The 22971-nt window shown below is 41.8% G+C and overlaps 1 protein-coding gene across 4 annotated transcripts in view; it reads left to right on the top strand.

Annotated features, from left to right (window-relative positions):
- Positions 1–22971, top strand: part of PXYLP1 (2-phosphoxylose phosphatase 1) — a 51586-nt gene that overhangs the window by 7430 nt on the left and 21185 nt on the right. For 3 of the 4 annotated variants that reach the window (XM_085069675.1, XM_085069674.1, XM_085069673.1), the window contains exon 2: positions 12251–12382. In XM_085069675.1, the coding sequence (XP_084925801.1) occupies positions 12304–12382 (79 nt within the window). In that variant the 5' untranslated portion in view covers positions 12251–12303. Of the gene's footprint in view, positions 1–11743; positions 11967–12250; positions 12383–22971 lie in introns of those variants that run through there. The other variant, XM_085069676.1, reaches the window with a different exon arrangement.

Here is a 22971-nt window from a genome sequence, read left to right as displayed (position 1 = left end):
GGCAGCGGTGCAGGGCACGGTCCGGCAGGGGCTGGTCGCCCTGCGAGCCCCGCGCCCCCAGCCCGGCTCGCTGTGCCGCCTTGGCTGGCAGGGCTGGTGCGGAGCTGCTCCGGGCAGCGGCACTTGTCACCCGCTGTTGGCGGATACACTGTGGCCGGAGCGGAGTAACTTTGTGAATTCGCCTTTTTTCTGATGCTTCTTGTCTTTAGTGTGTCCCGTAGCATCCTTTTCATCACACGTACTTAACCTAAATCTTTTTAGAGCCTTGAACAGCCTTCTTAGTGTATGTCTGTGCTGCACGTTCCTGAAAAATAACAGTGAACGTTTTGACAAGCATGGACTTCTCACTGGAAGTGTGCACTGAGATGGACATTGTCTTGGCCCTCACACAAGAGTGTGGCCCTCAAAAAAGAATAATGATAATAAAAAAAAAAAATCTGTGAAAGTGTATTTTAAAATGCCGGGAAGTAAGGAGTTAAACAGTGCACTTGGAAGCACTGTAACCTGAATTTCTGGACAGATCACTTTACATAAAGTCTTTGACAGTAGAAATGACAGGGTGAGAAGAGCATGTGTAATGATTTTATAAGCATTTTATTTTGTCTGGCATCATAGTCTCAGATGAGCATCTGAGCACAAACCTTAAATTTTCTCTTCTACAAATTTTACAAACATATTTTTATGTGGTGAAAAAACCCTGTACTGAATAAGTGGCTCTATCCTTGACTAACTGCAAAAGCTGTCACATATAATAAGTTATTGTGCCAGTATTACAATAGTAATGGGATATTAAACCAGCACATTTTGGCAGTAAGTAGCTGTAATACTTATGCCCTGTTTTGACGTCTCTAGAAGGAGGATTAGCTCAGACAGAATTTGTAGTGGGAGGGTGTGAGTGGGATGAAAAGCAAAAGCTGCTTAATTTTAATCTTCTCAAAAAGGTAACTACAAGTAGTGCACATGGTTAAAACACATATGCTCCTCTCTCTAATGGTTTTTAATTGTAGTATCTTAAATATTTTATGTAAACTCTGTAGTACTGAAATACTACTTTTTATAAGATTCAATCCATACCGAACAAGCTCCCCATTCTGGGGCAGAGGAAGCATTGAGGAATAGCAGGGTGTCATAGGAAGGTCTGACAACAAGAGAGCTGTAAAATGGCTTTGGTGTAACTGAGGCTGTGTCTGTACCTGTGTAGAGGTGTGCCTCGGGTTAGGCTGCAGGCATTTACTTAAAATTGTTTCAGTTTCATGACTGGGAACTTCATTTTCTCTTAACAGCTTTGTCTTCTGAGCTATTTTGGTTTTGTTTTATAGGTGGGCATCTTGGAGTGAAGAAACACAAAAAGCAATGCTTTGTTGCTGTGCAAAACCGCTGTCCCCCATGAAGTTTGCTTCCTCCAGTGGTTTTACAAGGGGGTGTATATTTTTACATACCATAACCTCCTTAGATGAATGAAACCTCAAGTGTCCTGTGAGGTTTCTTACGTAGCTCTTTCTTTATTTTCACAATCTCATAAGAGTCCTTTGAATCTAGACTTCAGCTGAATTTTTTTGGATGCTTTTTCTGCTGAAGTTGCAGATACTTAAAAAATACAAAATATTTCTTTTCTGTATAAAGGCTTTGTGTCTTAAGTGTGTCTGCATGTTACTGCCCAAAAGATGAATGGTGGATTCATGTGTTCCTAAGTGTGGCCTCTATCTGGATTTATGGTCAGTTCTAGCTGCATATTCTCATCATCTCCCTACAATTCTATCTTTTGACTAACAATAGCATGTTGGCAATTAATTAAGTGCAAAACCACTGTGAGATATGTGTTGCTCACAAACATACATCACATGAGCATAGGAATTAAATGTTAAACCACCTACTGACATATGCTTTATGATTTAGATCTATGATGTATGCTACAAAGGAGGTGGTAGCACCTTAATTGTTCAGGAGGGTGGAGTCTTCCAGTCTGCCTCTACCCAAAGCATGAAGGTGCACTCCCAAGGAGCTTGGGAATGAGCACAAAATACACAGCTATTGCTTTTGCTGTTGGGAGAATCATTTGGTGAAGGAAGCACGAGAAGATTAAAGAAGATAAAGTGTGCTATAGGGAATACAGGAAAGTTTTGGGAGGTATTGGGTAGTTACCAACAAGATGCAGGAAAAGGCAGCGTGGCAGCCCAACCACACTGGCAGGCACTGGAGCAACACACACAAACACTGCCGGACAGCAGCCCCAAGGGTGAGGAAAGAGCTGCTCAAAAAGAACCTCAGTGGTCCAAATGTTGGACAAAGAGTGTAGTTTGAATCAAAACTGGCCAGTCCCAGTCACATTTGGGAAGTGTTTGAACAAAGCCTTTAATCTTGGCTCTCTGGGAGAGGGAGGCAGTATGCGAGCGATGCATTGATTCACATTCAGAAGGGTGTATTTAAAAATACTCTGGCTTGGGTGGTAAATTATATACAGAAATGAAAACTTAAATTTTGCAGCAAAAAGAAGAAATGTCAAATGCTTGCGAGGAGACTTTAAATGTAGATTCCATGCAAGATTTCTACTTGCATGGGTTTGAGCGTCATGATTATTTTACTGGACTTGTATTAAAATATTGCAGTACTGATAAAATATTGTGCTTCAAAAATACGTATTTTCTTATTTTCTTTGAAATACTTTAAAAAATGCTTTCCAAAACAGGGAATGGAAATGCAGGCCAGTGTATGGCATAAGTTACACAGAAACAGAATTGGAAACAGTTGATCATAAAGCTACGTAAAGGATGCTGATGACTGAAGGTTTCTGTAGCAGTTTTCCAGGAAGATACTAGGAATGCTGCACAGATTGTGACATACTTCATATTCTGTTAAAATCAGGCTGCACTTTGGTGAATCCCAAAGAGAGTCCTCTGAAGCAAGCTTTTGGCTTTGCACATGATTTAGGGCAGAAAAGTTAGGGAAATCTTATTGCCTAAAATTTGTAGGGGAGGATACGTGAATCTTGACTTATGTCAGCGTAGGAAGACGTGAGCTTTGCACAGGGCTTGTTTTGGGCCATTTGGTTTAGGTTAGAATTGAAATTTAATGTTCTTGTTTGTCTTGAAAATATAATATGTTCTCTGATTACAGCTGGGAGAGACATTTTCTTGTTCAGTGAAGAAATACAAGAGTGGGAAGGTGTATTGTGACAAATGGCATTTATGATTCTTTTAAAAAAATCAGATAATGCCTGAATCATCAATGTAATGGTTCATCCTAAGCAGCAAGAAAGAGCATTTTTTTTTTGCATTGTGCAAGCTGATAATAGAAACATTTGCCAGGAGGGCTACAAAGGTAGATGGTAAGTGTGTGATTATGCACTAAGTGGTTCTGATGACAGGCAGAGGATTCAGAGCATGATTGACAGGCTATTTCATATTGATTACAGAAGTAAACTGGGCTTTGAAAAGCTAGACAGCTGGCATATTTCTTAAAAGTAACTGATTTTTGGAAGCTGAAATAATTAGGCTTATTTGTTTGTGCCACATGGTAATCACATTCAGAACTGCTGTCTGGAAGGACTAATCAGTGGCTGTTTTCCAGCTGATCCATTCATAGCTTCTACAGCCACCTAAAACTTCAGCATGAACCAAGACTGAAGTCAGTTTCCCCCGGAAATTGACACAGAACTCATGGTTTCCCTTATGAAAATAAAAAAAATAAACACCACAACTTTGTGTCAGTGTCTGCAGTGATAAATGTCCCAGTTACTTGCGTAGTGGAAGATGCTGTGCTGTGGCTTCCTAGCGCTGGCAGTGCTGGCTGGGGAGCCTGCAAACAGCTGGTACACTGTGTGCTGAACGATTGTTTGAAAGGACAAAGCAATGCTGGCCCTGGTTCGTGCACTTTGCCGTGTATTTTTCATGCGTTATTCATCTTCCCTGTGTCTGTGGTTGCGATGTTGGTTTGCTGATTGCTCCTGAGTCTGAGCACAGGCTTGTTTCTCTCTCTGAAGACCTTTGGGTGCCTTCATGAGGAGCTTCTGTGGGCTGATAAAATGTGAAAACCAGCTAAGCATCTAAAGCAACAAAACTAAGCAACAGAAATGTAGCCAAAGGGCCTTGCTGAGGAAATGCTGGGACATGATGTTTAATGCCAGCACTGTTTACCTAAACCTACTTTTATTTTTTCTTTTGAAGCAATAACTCTCCTGCCTGCACCTGTGTGTTCAGCTGTCTCTAGCTGTAAGATGATGTGTTCCTAGTGGTTAGCTTGTGCTGCTGCCATGAGGATCCAGGGAAAAGCCAGGCATGCCCTTTTGCCAGCAGCATGGCAGTTTTCCCAGTATGTTGCCTGTGTTATTCCCTATTCAGCTCTCCAGCAGCCAGGCAAGTTGGCAGTTGTGCAGTGTTGTGGGGAAGGAAGGGCAGCAGAAAATGCTGACTGTCTGCTAATGCATCTGTGTCATCACCATTCTGGGGTTAGATTGCAGGAAGATGGCAAAACTGCTGAATAAAGTATGTTTAGTCTTTCTTTTTCCTCTCCAGTATGAGCTGTAATGGGTAATAGTAGAATCTGTGGAGAAGCACAAGTGTTCCATTTGGAACTGAAGTGTGTATCTACCCTGTAATTTGGAATCCTTGAGATTGTAGGGAGGTGGTTGAATGTGGAAATTTTGGGTGACCTGGCATAGGAAGGAACAGATGTCATGCAGGGCTGTAGGCAGAAGAAAAGTCTTTGGGGATGAGGGTCAAAATACAGCTTGAGCACGAGGATGGGATAGAGTAGAAATGTGATGGGCGATGAAGTCAGTGTCATCCCTCCTATCCTTCTTGCACAAACTCTTCTAACATCAGGTTGTTGCACTGCCATTTTTCACATCTATAATTTTGCTAATTTAGTAAAATGGGTTGTACTACCTGGAAAGCTCTCAATAGTGGCCAAATCACCAAATGTGAAATGGTGCATTTTAGGGTGAGCTACAAGCTGTGGGGGAATGGCTGGGGGCACTGGGTAGGTTCAGATTCTGGCAGTTTGCCAGAGGGTTAGGGATGAAGGACCAGAGAAAGGGGATTCCATTGAGTTTGAATACTATCAGCACATAACCTGATAACCTGAGGGGTGTGACCTTTCACCAGGAGAGTATGTATGTGTGAGGCAGGGCATAAACTGACCCAGTGTAAGGTCATTTGGAATCAAAAGAAGTACAGATTTGGGAACTCAGATCACATTCTCAAAGCCAAATCTAACTTGAGTGGAAGAGCTGACATGCAATAAAAAATGCTGTCCTTAATACTAACTTAATCTTGAACGTTGGATGGCATACATTTGACTCATTGTGGGAAAATAAGCGTTTTTCTATTTATGAGCTTTCCTCACTGCTCTGTTTATTCAACTTGTCTTCCCTGGTTGATCAGAACTAGCTTTGAGTGCATCCCTGCAATGTTTGCTTTCAAAGTTAGTGTCAGAAGAAGGGATTTGCTGCAGGACACAACCCCTGACACTGAGGCAGAGGGAGGCAGATTCCTGTTTAGAGGAAGCACATGCAGAGGGGAGTGTTAGAGTAGGAGATGGAGTTGTTCAAACAATGAAAACTGTAAAAAATAAAACCTTAACATAAAAAGAAAATCCCAGAAATAATTTAACAATTCAAGCACGTTAAGTACTTTGGCTTTGTGTGCTTTTTGGAGCTGTGATGTTATCTGATCAGCCACTGGCTGTGATCTGGGGGTGATTAAGATCTATGCTTATAGTTATGAGCATATGGTATATCGTTTTAAAATTGCAAGTTTAAAATAATTACATTCTGGTGCTGCTTTTTAAGAATTATTTAATTATCTGTATGTTCTAGAATGGTTTTGCTGCCAGTTAATATTCAGTTCTGGCCTGGAGCCATCAAAATCATAAGGTTTCTTTCAATTCTCATAATACTGTTAAAAAAGAGTTGCTCAGTTTCCTTTAAGGAAGTAGAAGAACTTCCTTTGGTTTTGTTTTTACTTTCTCTGCAGTTCAGAGGCTTGTATGACCTGTTATTGCATAGGAAAAGGAGTAGGAATATGGGGACATTCCTGAGGTGGATAGCAGAGAATTGGATTTGTAACAGATTTTCCTAGATATTAAAATTTGGTTGAAACAGTCTCCAAAGTAATATGCTGGACTGGTGGGTTGGTATTGACTTCAACTTTCTGAAGATATCTACACAGTAACATGTACAACTGCAGGACATTGATCTTATTTCCAACCAAAAAGAGGTAATTAAAGACAGATCAAAACACTTACTGAAAATTTTGTGACTGTAATCATCTCTTGAACTAAGGGTTTCTATGGACCAAAAGAAACCAAAGTTAAGGACACCTACTCCTTGAAATATTTCATGATCTCATACATTTGCTGCTCAAATGAGTAAACCGTGTGAGACCTATAAAATCATAGCTGCAAAACCAAAGGCCAAAGCATGATACTTTCAACAACCCATAAAAGGAATAAGAAAATTAGAGGTTTTAAGCTAGCAAAGGAACTGCAGTGGTCTCTTCAATGCTTAAGATTTGGGTATGCCATGAAGTCTGAACTTTTTAAAAAGGGGAATGGTTTGTGATCCATTGTTATTTAAACTGTTGAGAGCTTTGTAACTTGACAGATTTTTTTATAGACTGGATTTTATTGGTAGGCTGTAACACAGCAGTGAAGCATCTCTGTGGTTTGGGGGAAGCAGTCCATGCTGTATCATGTTCTGTCCGAAAAGCAGCTTCAGATTCAAACCCACATCCATCCTCAGAGGTTGTGCTGCTCTCTGAGCCCTTAGAGCAGTGTTGGTGTGCCAGAGACATCTCTGCTGAGGGACTGGAGTTCAGAGGCTCCTGTGGGTGCCACGTGGAGCTCTCCCTGTGTGTTTTCCATGATGTGGAGCAGAGCTCAGGTGCAGAGGTTCCTGCCTAGGCTCTGAGCCCCCAGAGTGCAGTGATACACAGCAGCAGTGACTACCAAGTGTGACTAAAAGTACCAATCAAAAAGGAGAGGATGTATGAGCTGGCAAGAGTGAATTTTGCTGCTGACCACGCTTTTGTCCTCTGATCTAAACAGATGTCTAAATCTGTGAGAAAGTAGAACATAAAGGCGACTGCAGACAGGTTGGAATAAACATTCAGTAATTGTTTCTATGTGCAGTCCTGCTTTTTCTCTTTGTTTACAGTCAGAGCTAATTTAGACTCTTGTTAAGTTCCTTCAGGCAGGGGCTTGTCACCCCTGTGTCCTGGCTGATGGGAACACTGGATGTTCTGTATAAATAGACTTGTGAAGCTGGTGGGAGCAGAAATGCCTTTGCTGTCAGGGTGCTGCCAGAGCCTGGGCATGAAGGCAGCAAGCTGTCTCCAGGCTGGGTCTCTGGGAGAAAAAGTGACTAAATTTTATGTTTCTTGTTTCTTTCCAATGGGAAAATGGAGAATTGTGCTGAAGAGGACCACAGATGCTGTGCTACTTTGTGGTGCCATGCAAAATGCATCCTCAGTGTTGCAGGGATCATATGTCCAATTTAAATTGCTGCTGCTACAGTGGCTGCAGGGGTTTTGTGAGGGTTTCCTCACCGTGACAATTACAAGCATCAGTAGCTAAGCAGGTCATGCTGGCCAAAGGATTGGTTCTGCTGTGTGTTCCCATTTCCACTCTGTTCTGGTGCTTGCCATGGATCATTATAGCGCTGGTCGATTTGGTCATGACCAGAAAATCCCAGCCACGATTTTCCATTCCTGCTGGAAAAAAGGCAAATCCCTTGAAGTGCCAAAGCAAGGTTTGACTTGTGCCATTTGCTGACACAACTATTTCCTGCAGTTGCCAATTCAAGAGTGTGAGGTCACTGTCTGAAGTTGTCTGGATGCTGGACTTGTGAGTTTTAGTAGATGAAAAATGCACTGCCTGGTAGGCTGCTGCCCACTGGTTGGGGAGTGATTGGTGGAGCATCAGGAGTTAAAGTCAAAGCAGGAATTTTCATTGTAATTGAATCAGGAACTGTCACCTTCATTTCAGATGCCTTCAAAACAGGCTTTGTCAGAAAACAAGCCCACAGATGTAGATGAAAAGCAAAAGAGATATCAAAAAGAAATGATAGTTAAAATCTCTTATGAAGTGTAGAGATATCAGATTAATGGGTTGGTCCCTATGTTATTCTGTAACCTCTTCTAGAACTATCTATGAATGTTAATCCAAATCAACCTTATATAGTCTTTAGGCTTTTTGTTCTCCATCCTACGCTCTGTAAACTTGCTGCAAAATATACTTCCCTCTGTCTTTGGCATAGAGGAATGTACAAACTGAGCACTACCTTCCTTTTGGGGCAAAATCACCATTTGTCTTTGCTGTTTGTTTCATTGTGACCACTTTTGCTCACTTGTGTTTCAGTAGACAATGTCATTTTGATGCAGCACATCAGATAAATAGAGTAATTTTATTGAGGCAGACATTGAGGAGTGCTATTGATTATTTATGGAGACATGCTGTTTTAATCAAGTAGATTCATTTAAGCTGTCATGGTGAGTCAGTATATTTCTGTGCTCAGGCTTTATGCTGGGGAGTAGGTTTGTATTATAGATGGATACTAGTGATTTAGAGGATGTCACAGTATCAGTCAATTGGCACGGAAGTTTGGCACTGCTGGTTTAGCGTCACATCTAATCTCACAAGTGCTTTGGAAGCATTGATGTGAAGTTATTTTCAGGGCCTGACTTAAAACAAACAAAAGAAATAGTTTAGCCAGTCAGTCCTTCAAGAAATGCCTTGTCTCTGGTTTGCTGAAGAGCTGGGGCTGCCAGGGGGAGGTTCTGTGTGGTGCCCTGGCTGGCACTGCCCCAGTGCTGAGCAGAAAGTAGGTTAGTGCTGCCAGCTGCTCTTCTGCAGCTTCGTGCCTCGCCTGGGCTCCAGGCTGCTGCCTCTCTCCCAGCATTTCTAGGTAATTGTTAATTCTTCCTGATTCCCTGGCCTGCTTTTCAACCATAAGGCTGTTTTTATCTGTGTATGAGCATGCAGTAGCACCTTAGACCAGCACACATGTGAGATTAGGTAAGAACTGAGGGTGCTTTAAATGCTCTGAGTCATTCTGGCATGTTTTGATGAGTTGAGATATTGGATCATGTTTAAAAGGACAAGTTAAATTCTGTGGGTAGGTATGTAGGTAGGCAAGCTAAATTCTGTAGGTAGGCGTGGTGCAAAAGGTGACTCAGAGGTAGCCTTTTACTTACTTGCATTTCGATGTAGGATGCTTTATTAATGACTAGCCTTATGAATTTCTAAACTGTTTAAGTGTGTCACATTTAAAATTAGTGTGACTGAAATGTTTGGAGTTCTCTGTGTCATCCTTATCAAGTACTGCATTCACAGAAACAGAGTTGTGGAATTGTTTAGGTTGGAAAAGGTTGAATCCAGCTGTTCCTCTGGCACTGCCAAACCCACCACAAACCCTGTCCCTGAGCAGCACATCTGCAGGTCTGTTATCACCTCCAGGGATGGTGACTCCACCACTGCCCTGGGCAGCCTGTTCCAATGCTTGACAGCCCTTTCTGGGGAGAAATTTTTCCTCATGTCCAATCTAAACCTCTGTGTCTCAGGGATGAACAATCACTGCATTTTGGGCACATGTCAGAAGCTGCTGCTGCTGGCACTGAGTTCCACCTCGGTGTGGTGCTCACTCACCTCTGAATTCAGTCAATACTTCCTGGGCTCCAGATCCAGAGCCAGGGCCCACTGCTGCAGCCCAGCGAGGTGGTGCTGTCAGCTGTTGGTGGAATTGCCCTTTGGGAGCTCACAGTGTGGAGATGTTGGGGCTCTGGCAGAACCTGCACTCTGGCCTGGGCAAACAGACAAAGATCAGCAGTGCCTGAATGTCAGGTTGGCAGTGGATTCTCTGCAGTGCTCCTGCTCTGAGGCAGTATATCCTGACCACCCTAAATGTGTTTTGCTGTGTGTGGTTTGTTGTTTTGTTTCATCTGCATGTAAGAATAGTTTTGTGGGAAGGTAAGGTTGGTTTCCTTTTGTTTCTCCCCCCTCCAGGCTTCGTTTTATCTTTTTTAGTTTATCAGTGCTCACTTCAGTGAGTGCTCACAATAGTTATTGTCCTGCCTTCACTAAACGTGCTGGCCAAGCGCTGCTGTGCCCTGGGAGCACCTCGTGTGCCAGCCTGGAGGAGCAGAGCCTTCAGGACTCAGTCTCACATAGCTTCACCTGATTCCCCACAGCTTCTTACCAAGGAGGAGCTGATGGCAAATTGTATTGACAGGCTTTTAATTAAAAGCTTCTCAGCAGGAGCTGTTCCTATTCCTCATGAGTCGCAACACAGCAACTTTTAATTTGTTAGCAAGCCAAAGTGTATTTTAAAGAAAAATCTTTCCACCCTGTTTGTAATTTCTTGAGTGATGCATTTCACACTCACTGTTTTAAAACTCCTGATCTTTCAATTAAGGCTCAAAGCTCATTAAGCTTACTCACTAAAACACTTTGCTAATTTGAGGTATGTAAGATCTCCTATTTTCCAGTCTTGTAATTTTTCCTTTTTTGTGGCAGCTTTATTTTATGCAACAACAGGATTAATGAGCGTAGACTGTGCACAAGACCTCTTGTTCCTGAGAGCTTTTTAATAGATTTTACCTTCTCCTCCCTGCTAAGTCTATTTTTTGCTTTTTCCTGTGGTTCCCCTTCTGTTCTCCCATCTGTTTGGTTGAACTGCTTTATTCTCTCCTGGTGTTTGGTATAAACTAATCCTTTTACCTTCTATCCTTCACAGCTTTGTTGAGTTGCAGTGATGTAGTTCAGTTTTGCTTCTGCCTGCCTTTCACTGAGATGTTCCAGGATGAGCTATGACTTTGTGAAATTGAGTCTGTTAAAATTGTTCCTTCCAACTTTCTCTCTCTCTCTCGTTTTTTTATTTTTACTTTATTACTGCTTGCGTATGCCATTTATGGTGCTGTTGGCATTTGGGAAAAATGCTGTAATGACTCTGGTTTCTTGCATCTCAGAATCTCCAGATCTTTCCATTTCCCCACAGTTTCCAGAAGCTGTAAAGGTAGCTGTCCAAGTCAAAAGGAGATGGAAAGACCTCAATCCTGCAAAATGTATATGCATAATGGATTTTAGTTACTGCAAGCCCCATTGCCTTCATTTCTGTGATCACCACTTGTGCTCATGGGTCCCATTGCTTTGTGCTGCTAAAGTCCCCTTGGGGCACCTCATAGATCCCATGACTCTTTTCAAGATCAGCCCCAATACATAAAATAACTTCAGTGATTCATGAGACCTTTTCAAATACTACTAAGAAAAAATTAATTGGGTTGTGTGTAGAAAAAACCAGAACTTTGAGGTTGTGATTTTATCAGCACTCAGAAATTAAAATCTTGCTAAGATGGTTAGTTTTGGAGTCCAAAGAGTTTTGGTAAGTAAATATGTATTAATTACACATGTATGTAAGCCCTGTCATTCTCAAAAACAAGAAAAAAGAAAAAGAGGTCTCTTTCTGTGAGGAAATAAGTACTGGGGCAAAAAGAAACAGTGATGGGGGAAAAAAGTTATTTTCTGTCAACATGTTTGAATGTTCTGTCATAAACAGAGCTCAGTTCAAAGGATTTGGGAATCTCAGAAGATTTCTTTCAAGACTAACCAATTTCCTGCAACACGCTGTCAGTGCTAGGAAGAGGCATCTCTTGCACATAAGAGCAGCTGGTTGTTTAAAAAAGAAAAAAAGCCATGGAGGGGGGAGAGCAACCCCCCCTCATCCCTTATATAGAGCAGTTTTCCACAGGAAAACGTACATCTGTGAAAACAGGGCACTTCAGCAAATTCTGTACTCTTTGGAATGTCATTTTGCGAGGAAAAGTGTTTTTGGATGTTTTCAGGAGAGGGCTTGGGTTTTTTGTGTTTTTATTTCTGCAGCAAGTAACGAGTTCTGAGGTTTTACTACTTTTCTGTTTTCTGTTTAGTGGTATTGACAGCTTTTCTTACTCTTTATTGTTTTAAGAATTGTGAATGTGAGTATTAACCCTATCTTAGCAGGAACAAACTTATTTTTATGGGAAATGGCAATCTTTTTATTTATCTGGAAGTTTTATTATGTAAATATAGTTAATCTTATAAGTGGGGTGAAGGCAACTCATCCATTCTGTTGTTGCCAATTTAAATTGCCTTGTGTGCTTGCCTTTAAGAAATAACTTGACACTTTCAAAGGGATATTGGAATTTTCTTTGCTATAGCTGATACTTCCACATCTAAAATATGTATTTATATAGATTTGCCAATGTTTTCTTGCTTGCAGGAACTACAGATATCTGAAGATGAAACCATGAAGAGCAAGCAGAGTGAATAATAATGCTTTTCCGAAACCGTTTTCTGTTCTTGCTGGCCTTGGCAGCCTTATTAGCCTTTTTGAGCCTCAGTCTACAATTCTGTAAGTGTCCTTATGCTTTGTTTTCCACATATGGTGGTCTATAGGTGTGTTTAAAAATGGCCATGATTACATGTTGTTTAAGCATTCGTCCTGTATTTAAATACTTGGGGTTTGTTCTGGGGTTTTTTGTTTGTTTGTAAGGGGTTTTGTTTGTTTGTTTTCCAAAAAACGTAAGAAAAATACTTTTGTGTGCCATATAAGAATCTATACAATCTAGAGAGTTCAAATCAGGCTATTTCATTAAAAAAAAAAAATCTGCATTTTGTAGTGCAGTTAAGTAATTGAATGTGATTGAATCCTTCCATGAAAGTAGGCAAACCACATTGGAGTGAAAACTGCTGCAATTCCTATTTTACATTGCATCAGACCAGACAGGATTGAGGAAACTGCTGTGAGAGCTTTGAGTGCTGGAACTTCTCCTGGTTTGTACCCTCACATCAGGAAGCTTCAGACAGTTGAATTGATTCATCCCACGTGGTTGGTTTGTTTAAGAGCAGATAAATTGTGTTGTGCTACACATGAATTAATCGTGGGTCAGTGCATGTCCCTCATGTCCCTGTAGGTAAGCAGGAGGGTGGTGCTGGAGGCAGGTCAGAGAAGGTGACAAATGAACATTGTGCCCTAGGGCTGATTATCACCTGCTTCATGAGAGAGAACATTTGCTGAAAAAGACATGCTTTGTGTTCATGTGGTCTGTAGTAATGCACAGCAATGTCATGAGTTGCTGTAAAAGGGCAAGGAAAAGTGTATGTCCATAGGATAGGATAATATTATTTGCTGTTGTCATCTTTCATTGTGTTTTAATGAGCACTGTCCTTCTGGGCTATGCTTTTTCTGCATAGTGTAAAAAAACCTCCAAAACCCAAAAGATTATGCTGGATTTAGAATGTGTCTTTTGCATATGATGGACAACTTAGAAAGGAAAAAGATGAAAGAAACTCTGTGGTTTTCTGCTATTATTTGTGTGTGTTTAAACTCATCTGCATGCAATAAAGGGACCTGTGGCTCTGAATTGCTTTTTCAGCCTCCTCTGGGCACAAGCCAGAGGGTCTGATTGCAGCTTGTTTTGCCTTTTAGGCTCATTATGGCTCTGCCCTTGATGTTGTAGGGTTGGTTATGAATTGTGCATAGGGTGAAGGTCCTGGAGGAGCTGCAGCTGAAACATGAAACTGAATTGTTAACTAAAATGAGTTTTATTTAGGGATGAGGAGGTAGGCATTTAGGAGAGTGAATCACATTTCATCTAAAGATAAAATTATTTTCTACTTAATTAGAGCATAACATTTCTGCTGGAGATAAGGATGTTTGAGGGGTGCTTTAAAAAGCACGAAAGCTACAGCAGGCAAGCCAGCATGAAGCTCAGTGCCAATACCAGCACTGATACAGAAACTTTTACAGGATGAGAACTGCAATACAGTCTAGTGAGAGCCAAGACACACAGGTAGCCTGATCCTTTAACTTCTCCCAGCTTCAGGATGTAGAGCAATTAGTCCAAATGTGGAGCAAAGCCCATCTCCACAGCAAAACCAAAACTCTCTTTGATCATCTGGCACTTCTAGGCAAGCTGTGTCAGCTGGGCAGCCTGCAGCTCAGCAGCTCCAGGTGAGTTACCAGTGCTGTCGCTGCTTTCTTTATCAGGAACTTTTGTCACATCCTCACCAGTGCCTGTTTCTGTCAGGAAACACTGTATTTTCACATCCTCAGAATGTTTGACTTTGGCATTGTTGAGCCAGACTGGTCTCAGCATTCTTCAGCACCGAAATCAGCATGACCACCCCCTCTCCATCCATCACTGGTAACTTTTGCAAATAGGGTAAAATTTGAGCCCTTTTACCCTCACTTAGGCAGAGCATCCTGCTACAGGCCCCTCATGACAAGACATAGTGAGGTCTAATTCCTCAGCTGGGCAAGAGTCTGGAGCACAAGTCTTGTGAGGAGCAGCTGAGGGAGCTGGGGGTGTTTTGTCTGGAGAAAAGGGGGCTCAGGGGGATCTTATCACTCTCTACAACTACCAAAATGAGTTTTTACAAGGTGGGAATCAGTCTGTTCTGTCCAGGTAACAAGTAATAGGACAAGAGGAAATAGTCTCAAGTTGTGCCAGGAGAGATTTAGTTTGGATATTAGGAAAAATGTCTTCACCAAAAGGCTGCCAAGGGCAGTGGTAGAGCCACCATCCCTGGAGGGATTTCAAAGACATGTAGATGTGGCACCTGGGGTCATGGTTTAGTGAACACGGTGGTGCTGGGCTAATAGTTGGACTTGATCTTAGAGGTCTTTCCTAACCTAAATGATCCTATGATAATATGATTTATGGTCATGGAATGAAAATGAGTGTTTATACATTTAGACTCAGGAAAATGCCCAAGCCACTGGTTTATTTTGTTTTGTTTGGAGGGAGGTACCTCCTGAAGCATTTGGAGTGGAAATGGATGTTTTATGGTGTTGTGAGATTGTGAATCTCTGTTAGCAAGCAGTGCACAGCTTTGTGGAGGAGGGCTGGTAATTTTAAAACATGCTACTGCTTTTCTAAGCACGGAATGTTGAAAATGTCTCTTCCTTTCTGCGACAAATTTGTTTATAAAAGCAAAACAGTAACACTAACTGTATAATTGTACAAGTGGTACATGTCTTCCTTGTTCAGACTTCCACTTTAGGGCAGAGCATAACTCCTATAAATGCTTGATATTTTATCCCTCTTGTTCACACGTGGAGCTGTGGCATGTGAAGCCAGAGTTGTGAATTGTAGCTGACTCTGAAGTGAAGGGAGTACTAAAGGTCAAGTTCAGCTGAGTTTCCATAGATTCTGACTCAATATTGCAAACAGCCACACTGGGATGGCTGACAAGGTCACAGTCTGGCTCGTGCTTGAGCTGTGAGGGTTCAGGAATTGCTTGCAGCAGTTTGCCACCCAGTCAAACAGAAAAGGATGCTGGTTTACTTTAATAGACTGTGCTGGGAAGGGTCTGGAACTGCTTTATGAGCAGTGATTTCTCCAGCCACGATGAAGTGGAGGTGATGGGAGTCGTGTCAGCAGTCCCAGTAAGTCTGTCCTTGCTTGTAAGACAAACTCCTGAGGCAGTTGTTTCAGATCTAATAGTTGTCACATCTTGAGTCTAGACACAGGGAGAAAAATGCTGGGGAAAACAACCAGTGTAGGACCTTGGAATCTTCAGTGTTGATAGGTTGGGGATGGAGCCAGGATTGATAGAAAACTGTGTCCCCTGGTTTGATGTTTGTTTGTTCTTGGTCCCTTTCTCTTCTGTTGTGGTTTCTGAGTTCTGTAGTCTGCTTTCCTTTGTTGTTTTCACCACCAGGCTGGTGCTTTTTGTGGAAACTAACAGTTCAGCTTACAGGGTAAATCATGGAGAAAGTTTCCCCCAGTGTTTCTCTTGACAGCAAACAGCAGCTCTGCATGCTAGAAGTATTCTCTCCCACCAACAGTTTCAGTGGATGGACATGGAGCAGCTGCATGGATCCAGGTCAGAAGCTGCAAAAAAAGGAAAAAAAAAGGATGCAGCAGGCAGCTCTTGGAGCAGTCAGTTCATGTTTGTCACATGCTGTGTGCTGGCCTGGCTGGCTGGATCAAATGCCAGCTGCACCTTCATCTCCTTGTCCTGGGAAGAAGGAGACATTTGAGCAGACTGCACTTTGCTGCACAGCTGGAGACTCTTTTTAAACTGTGACAGTCATACTGCAAGGTGATGTGGTTCTGTGGGTCCTGTAAGACACCCTCCTTCCTGCCAGGGTCCTCTGTCCTGTACCTGTTGGGCAATGACAACCCACTGACAGCAATGACAACCTGACAGGTTCTGCTCTTTCTGTCCTTGTGCAGGAGCCAAAGGCACAGGTCTCTGTAGGACCTCTGTCTGCCCATGGTTGCTTTCCTGGGAATTTCATTTGGAGCAGTAGGGTAAGGGAACTTTCTTCAGGAAGTCCTACTGTTTTCAAGCTGTGTGTATTTATTTAGATAAATAATGCCTGAGGTTTTTAATCTGAACATACCTGGTGGATGAAGGGAGAACTGCATTTGAGACACATTTGAACATTTTCTAGAATATTCTAACACCTATTCAGAGTTTTGCCAGGTTTGGTACAATTTCTAGTAGGCACAAAGAAAACTTTTAAAAAGGAGTTTATGCTTGCTGAAAACATACAAGCCTTGAGAGTTCTAGGCATCTTTAATATAATTGAGTGGCATGGACTTTGAAGCAAAAGGCTGGGGCCAGATGTGCCCTCAAATTCAGTTTGGCTGTTAATGCATTGTGCAGAGTGAAACCTGGAACAATCAGCAATAGAGGGAACCTCTCTTGAATGATGAATGCCACTGGATTTTGTACCTGTTTGAATTTCTAAATAGTATAGGAAAATGACAGGGTTAAAGTTAACAATAAAAAATTGTTCCATTGCTGGCTAGAGGCGTTCTCTGATGGATAATTATATCAATGGAGAGTTTTTGTTTGGGAAACCCATTGGATAGGGAAACTGGTTGACTTCCAAACCAAATATGACTGGCAGATTAAAGTTTTATTGGGAATTGACATTGTTTCCCTCATGTTTTATGTTTGGGGCCAGAGCTACAGAAAAGAGTGGAGATGTATTTTTCTTAGAGTGTTTATTATTCCACACGTGTTTTTATTTTTCTCCTCTTTGTTTATGGAAATGGTCATGGTTGTAAAACAATTTAAAACTTCGGCATTAGAGACAAAAGGAGAGCTGGTTTTGATAGAGTTGCCAGTTAAGGCTGTTCTAAAATGCAATTATGTTGTTTTTATCTAGAGTTTTCAGCATTTTGCTTCGTCAGAAAAACTGCAGAATGGAAAAATGACCTGTGCTGGACTGTGGGCTGTGTTTTTGTCTCTGTAAATATTATCCGTAATGATGGTGATTAAAAACAAGCAGTTTCCTTCTGCACAAACACAGTGAATACACGCAGGGATACTTTATTCTCTTTTTGCCAGAAGCAGAGGTTGGGGTGGCTGAGGTCTTTCTTCCTGCTCTGTGCTGTGTGACATGCCTGGAGCAGTGCAGAGGGAAGGGAAATGCAGGGTTGTGGGCAATTCCTGCAGCTCAGGGACAGAGGATGGCAGTGCAGTGCATTCAAAGGATGTGTCAGGATCCAGCTGTGGTCCTGCAGCCTCACACTAAGGAGGAAAGACAGAATTGAGGACCTTGTAAATGTTAATTGCATTGGTTAGCCTTTAGATCAGCTCAAGAACAGGAGGCTGCAAGTATGCCTGAGCAGCTGCTTGCTTTTCCCCCAAAGATTGGTACCTGAGCACCCAATTTCTGGGCAAACACAGCCCTTCCACAGCACTGGAACATCTGTGACTGGCTGAGGGAGCCTCGAGGTGGGTCTCCTTGGAATGTTTCAACTATTTATCCATGAGTTTCCTTCAATAAACCAAACTGAAAGGCAATTTAAAAGCTAGCTGCTAGGATGCCATGTGTACATTCTGTAAAGTTTGCTTGACAATGATTTTTTTACTCTATTATCAAAGGCACCATGTAAATTAATTTTTTCCATGAAGTAAATACTTCTGGGTTTTTTTTTTTGTTTGTTTTTTTCCTTCTATTTACTCAAATTCTCAGGAAAGTAACAGTCAAGGGAAGAGGACTAAATCTGTAGTGGGAAAGCATCCCTTTTCACAGGGGAGCTCTTTTTAACCCTGGCTGGCATCAATTCCATGCTGTCCTTCCAAAGGCCCTGGCTCTCAGGCAGCTCTTGCCCATGGAGCTTCTCTGCTGGTTTAGAGTTTGTTTTCCTAAATACTTTGATGCTTTCATCAGTGTCTTAGCCTTGCCTTTTGATAAAAAGAATTTTGGTATCAACCACTGCTTTTTGGATGTTGGCCACTGCCCTGGCAGGGTGCTGGTTCCTGTGTAAAGTGTGGAGAGCTGGTTTATGGTTTTTGGAGCTTTTTAAAAATACTTTTTCTGCCTTCATGGTTAAGGCTTGGGTGTTGGTGTATCAGTGTGTCTGGAAATGACATTTTGCAGTTCCAGTAATAATTTCCCTCTACTTTCTGTCGTTTGATTTCGCACTGGAGGTTTTGGTTTTAAAGATGAGTCACAGGAAACAGAAATGGGGATTTTCCACACGGAAAAGCAGTAGAGTTTCCTTTTATTGGCTTGAGCTTTGCAGGCAGCTCTTACTTTCAGAGGACAGGGTGGGCATCATATGCAACACTGAGGTGTTTGGGGCTTAGCCTGGGATCCTCAGGGTGGCTTCCTTCAGCCCCTGCTGGGAGCCAAAGCCCTGGGCCAGTGGCTGCTCGGGTGGCTTTTGCATTTTGCTGATGTAGACAACTAACTAGACTTTAAAAGCCACAGCTTTAGAGTTCTTGATGTAGAGAACTTGTTTTTGTCATGTGTTACCAGCATATGAAGTTAAAAGGAGAGCAGATATCTCCCTTTATGAATTTTGCCTTCAAGCTCATAAGCATGGCAGATTTTCCACTCTTGAGAGGTCTCTCTGGGTTTTTTCTTTTTAGAAGTGCTAATTTAATCTGAATTTAAGATTAAAGGAAAAAATGACCCACAAATAATAAATCCAAGGCTTTGTACATTTTAGTAGCAAATGAAGAAAACTGTAAATATAGAGATTTTTGTTAAAGATCCTTTTTATGCTGTAACTGGGGATTTAAATAACATTTTTGTGATTCTCAAAAGTGGTGGTATAATGCATCAGTCCACAAAAAAAACCCTTGAAAGGAAGGGAGACATGATGAATGCTTGAGAATGATACTATGGGACAGTCTTACCTTCTCCTACAAAAATAGAGCAATCATTTCAAAATAGTTGCTTTAAATATAGATCAGGTTAAGTTGCTTGAAACAGGATTTGACCAACAGAAGTTACTTGTCAGGCTACAGAACTTCATAATTCTTCTTTAAATGTATATTCTGACTTCTTCCATGGTGGTTAGTTGGACTGTATTTAAGCAGAATTAATATGAACTGTTAAAGCACATGTTTGAAGGTTACTGTACAGTTGATTCTGCAGGGGTGGGTCAGGTGATTTATTTATGTCTTAGCAAATTCTGTTTTGTAATTAAAGCAGTTCTCTGCCCTTCCTTTTTCAGAGCTCGCTAGTGCTGAGTCAGCCTGCCTTACAGGTCACTGAAGGCATGTTTTGGAATGGCTTGTCTGTCTTTTAGAGCCAAAATACCTGTTCCTAGCATTTTTCCATACCTTAGTTGTATACTGGGCTAACCGGTGTTTGAACAACTGAAACATTATTTTTAAATTTGGAAATTCACCCTATTTTGTTTGTAGAAATAGCAGAGAAAATACTTGTTCTAATGTGCAGCTGTTCCATTCTTTATAAATGTTTGGTGATTCACAGTTAGTCCATGGGCACTAGGCAGTGATTCTCATCCCTGAAGGTCTGATCTTTTCCACCAGCAACTTCTCAGCTGCTCATCCCCTTGCTATAGGGATGCCTTGCCTTGGACTTCTGTTTTTCTCATGTTACAGAGATGATGGCATCAAAACAGAACCTGGATGTCTTGAGCTGAGAAGGTAAACACAGCCTTGTCACTCTGCTTTGTTTTAAAAGGAGCCTTTTGTTAATCTTTTGCTGACCACTCTGATGTTAGAACAGTTTACTGAGAATTCACAATCAAGTCACACTTTATTAGCTTTATCCCTTCTGCTTTACTTTTATCAGAGCTTTTAGGACAATGTTATCTATTAATTGCAAATAGGTTCATCATACATTAATCATTTGCTCTCCTTTGCTTGAGATTTGGGTTCTGCATCTTCATCAGAGGATGACCCAAATTTCCCTTCTGTCCTTGTTCAGTGAGCAGGTTCAGTGACCAGGAAAACGACCTTAATGTTAGTGGGTATAATGCAGTTGTGCTTTCCCTGTTTCTAGGCCATATGCAGTCTTCTGAAAAGCATGGAGGGCTACTTAAACCTCATGTTTGATGATAGGTTTGTTTCTCTGAGCTGTGCTTTGTGCCTGCCTTAATCCCCACTGTGCTGCTGCAAATTGAGTTGAAAACCATCAGGTTTATGGATGTGCTGGTTCCACTGTGTGTATCTGAAATAGAAATGCTTAATATGCTTCATACAGTTGTTCATGTTTCTTCTTAGTCCTTTTAATTTTTCTCTTGTGAGTTATCTTTCAGGCAGTTTTGTTCTTTTATCTGTGCTTTTGCTGGGCTTTCATTGCTGTAACGATACAGTGACTGACTTAATCTGAAGTGTCTTGTCACTTGACTGTGAAGATTTTTGAAAAATTTATTGTGTGTTCTTGGGCATGTGGAGTTTCTGTGATTAATAAGGTATCTCAAACCATACTGATTTTGAAGATTTTAATGTCCCCAGGCAGTTTTTTATTGCCTTTTTAAAAATAAGTGTAATCCCTGTTCCTAAAATTAGTTCCCTTTTAGTTTTTCAAAGCTCACTCACTGAGAGAAAAGCAGTGCTTACACATACTAAATGGCATTGTGGTTTATTTTAAATGAGGCAGGGTCTAAGTAGTTAGTGTTTAAAAGACTGGGGCTTTTGTGGACATGCTGCAGGGAAATACGAAGTCTTGTAAAGTGGAAGTGATCTCCCTTCCTGATTTTTGAGAGATGGTTGGATTAAAAGAGCTGGAAACACACATGGTATGATTTTGGGTTTACCAACTGCGCACATTAATACTGAATGAAGACAAGAAATAAAACTCACTGTCTTCCCTTAAGCTGTTTTATGGCAAGAGTCCCAAAGACACCAATAATTCTCTGATCCAGAGAGCACTGTTCTGAATTCTTGAGATTAATGACTAGATCTGTCATGGCAGGCTTCCCCAGCACAAAAATCTGCCAGGTTCTACTGTATTAAATATGTTGTTTTGAGGTTTGCTGGTGGCAAATCCATGGCAGCTTTCTGTGCCCTGCCCTGGTGTTGACAAGGACAAACAAGTGAGCTGGCTTGGCTTGGGTAAGCAGTGGCATATGGTGTTGAGATCACTTCCCAGAGCAGGTCAGTTTGTGGACAGAAAACAGTTGGGATTAGATGCAAAACAGAAAAGTGCTAATTTAATGCAGCAGTGAAAATATTGATTTGAATTTGTAAGGCTTTTTATCCTGGGAGGACACTGCTGTAGAGAAGTGCCAGCTGTCTGTGGATTGTGTGTGAGTGCTGCCATTAACATACGAAGCAGTCTGTGCCCTGTGCCTGAGCTGCACACAGGGGTGTCCCTGCCTTTGCGGTGGCAGCCCTTGGAGGGACAGAGCTCTCTGCTTCCAGCCCAGGCGTGCAGGCAGACATGCTGTGGGGAAGTGCAGGGAGCAGCTCAGCAGAGGGGATCAGGAGATGCTTTTACCAGTGAGCAGATGTAGTTTGTTGCAGCCCAAAAGCTGCTGATTTGGGGTTTTCACCCCAGGGGAGCAATACTTGTCAAGATGGGGTGGGCAGAGCTAAGGTGTGTTCTGAAGTCCCTTTATTTCTTTGTTTTACCTGTGTATTTTGAGATTGCTCTTTCAATAGCTGGATGTTCTAGTACACACCCTAATAACAGTTGACTTCAATGTCAGAAGACATTCTGAATATTCTGGGATGCTGTCTGAGGAGAACCCTAAGGAAATGAGGCATCTAGGATGATAGAAAACAGTAGTGCACAATCCCCCTGTGTGCAGGGAGCACTCCTGGCTTCAGCTGCAGAGAGCCCATGTCAGAGATGTGAATTGTCACCAACAGATTGCTGGGTGGGAGAACAGGAGCAACTCTTGAACTGTTTTGAACTCTCCTGTATACTCTACTCTACTGTATCATTCCCAGCTGCTGTAGATGAAAGGATCACTAAAGCCAGAGGATTTGTAGTGTGTGTTCCTGAGAAAACACTTTTTGCTGTGTTTTCTTCTGCTATGCTCAATCTTCTTGGCTGCTATGTTGGTGTTCAGTTCACATGTGAAATCTGCCAAGCATCTTTTTTTGTCATGTTGTAATCATTGCTGCACAGCTTCCCACTCCAGTTTTTGTCAGAATTGTACAGGATGAAAAAAATCATACAGGACAAAAGGAAAAAAACAAAGAAACAAAAACAAAGAAACAAAAAACCCCAGAGAAAAAACAAAGGTCCCAACTGCCTGGAAAAGAATGGCAGTGACATTCAGCATATATGTCAGTATAAAGCAGCTACCTTTTCATGTTGATCTTCATTTTGAGACAATACTATGAAAATCAGAAGAGTTGCCAAGGGTTTGTGAACACAGCTGATAAAAGCTGTTTTGAAAATCTGTTCCCAGACAGTTCAGCTGGATTAGTTCATTTAGCAGTTGCTGAATTCTGTAGACAGAAGCAGGACAGTGCTTTAAAATCTCACTGCAGTGCTCATGGATGTTGGATAAGTAGAAGTGTCTGGATCTCCTATAATTACAAAAATCATGCTCTCAGGCCATAATTCCCCCCATTTAGTACTTGTGTACTTAAGCTTTATTTGGTGGCCCTTAGGACGCTGGTTTGATATATCTGAAGTCATCTCACAGCCTGATGAGACAGGGCAGCTCTCAGCAGTAGGAGGGACTCAAGAGCATGGTGGTTAATGGTGTTTGTTGCCCCTTTCTGATTTGGGAATCCCAGCTAGGCTGTGGTGAG

The sequence above is a fragment of the Lichenostomus cassidix genome, chromosome 9, assembly GCF_008360975.1.
Source record: "Lichenostomus cassidix isolate B80296 chromosome 9, HeHo_3.0, whole genome shotgun sequence".
Classification (NCBI taxonomy): Eukaryota; Metazoa; Chordata; class Aves; order Passeriformes; family Meliphagidae; genus Lichenostomus; species Lichenostomus cassidix.
The sequence above is the reverse complement of the archived record's forward strand: the minus strand, read 5'-3'. Positions and strand labels throughout refer to the sequence as shown.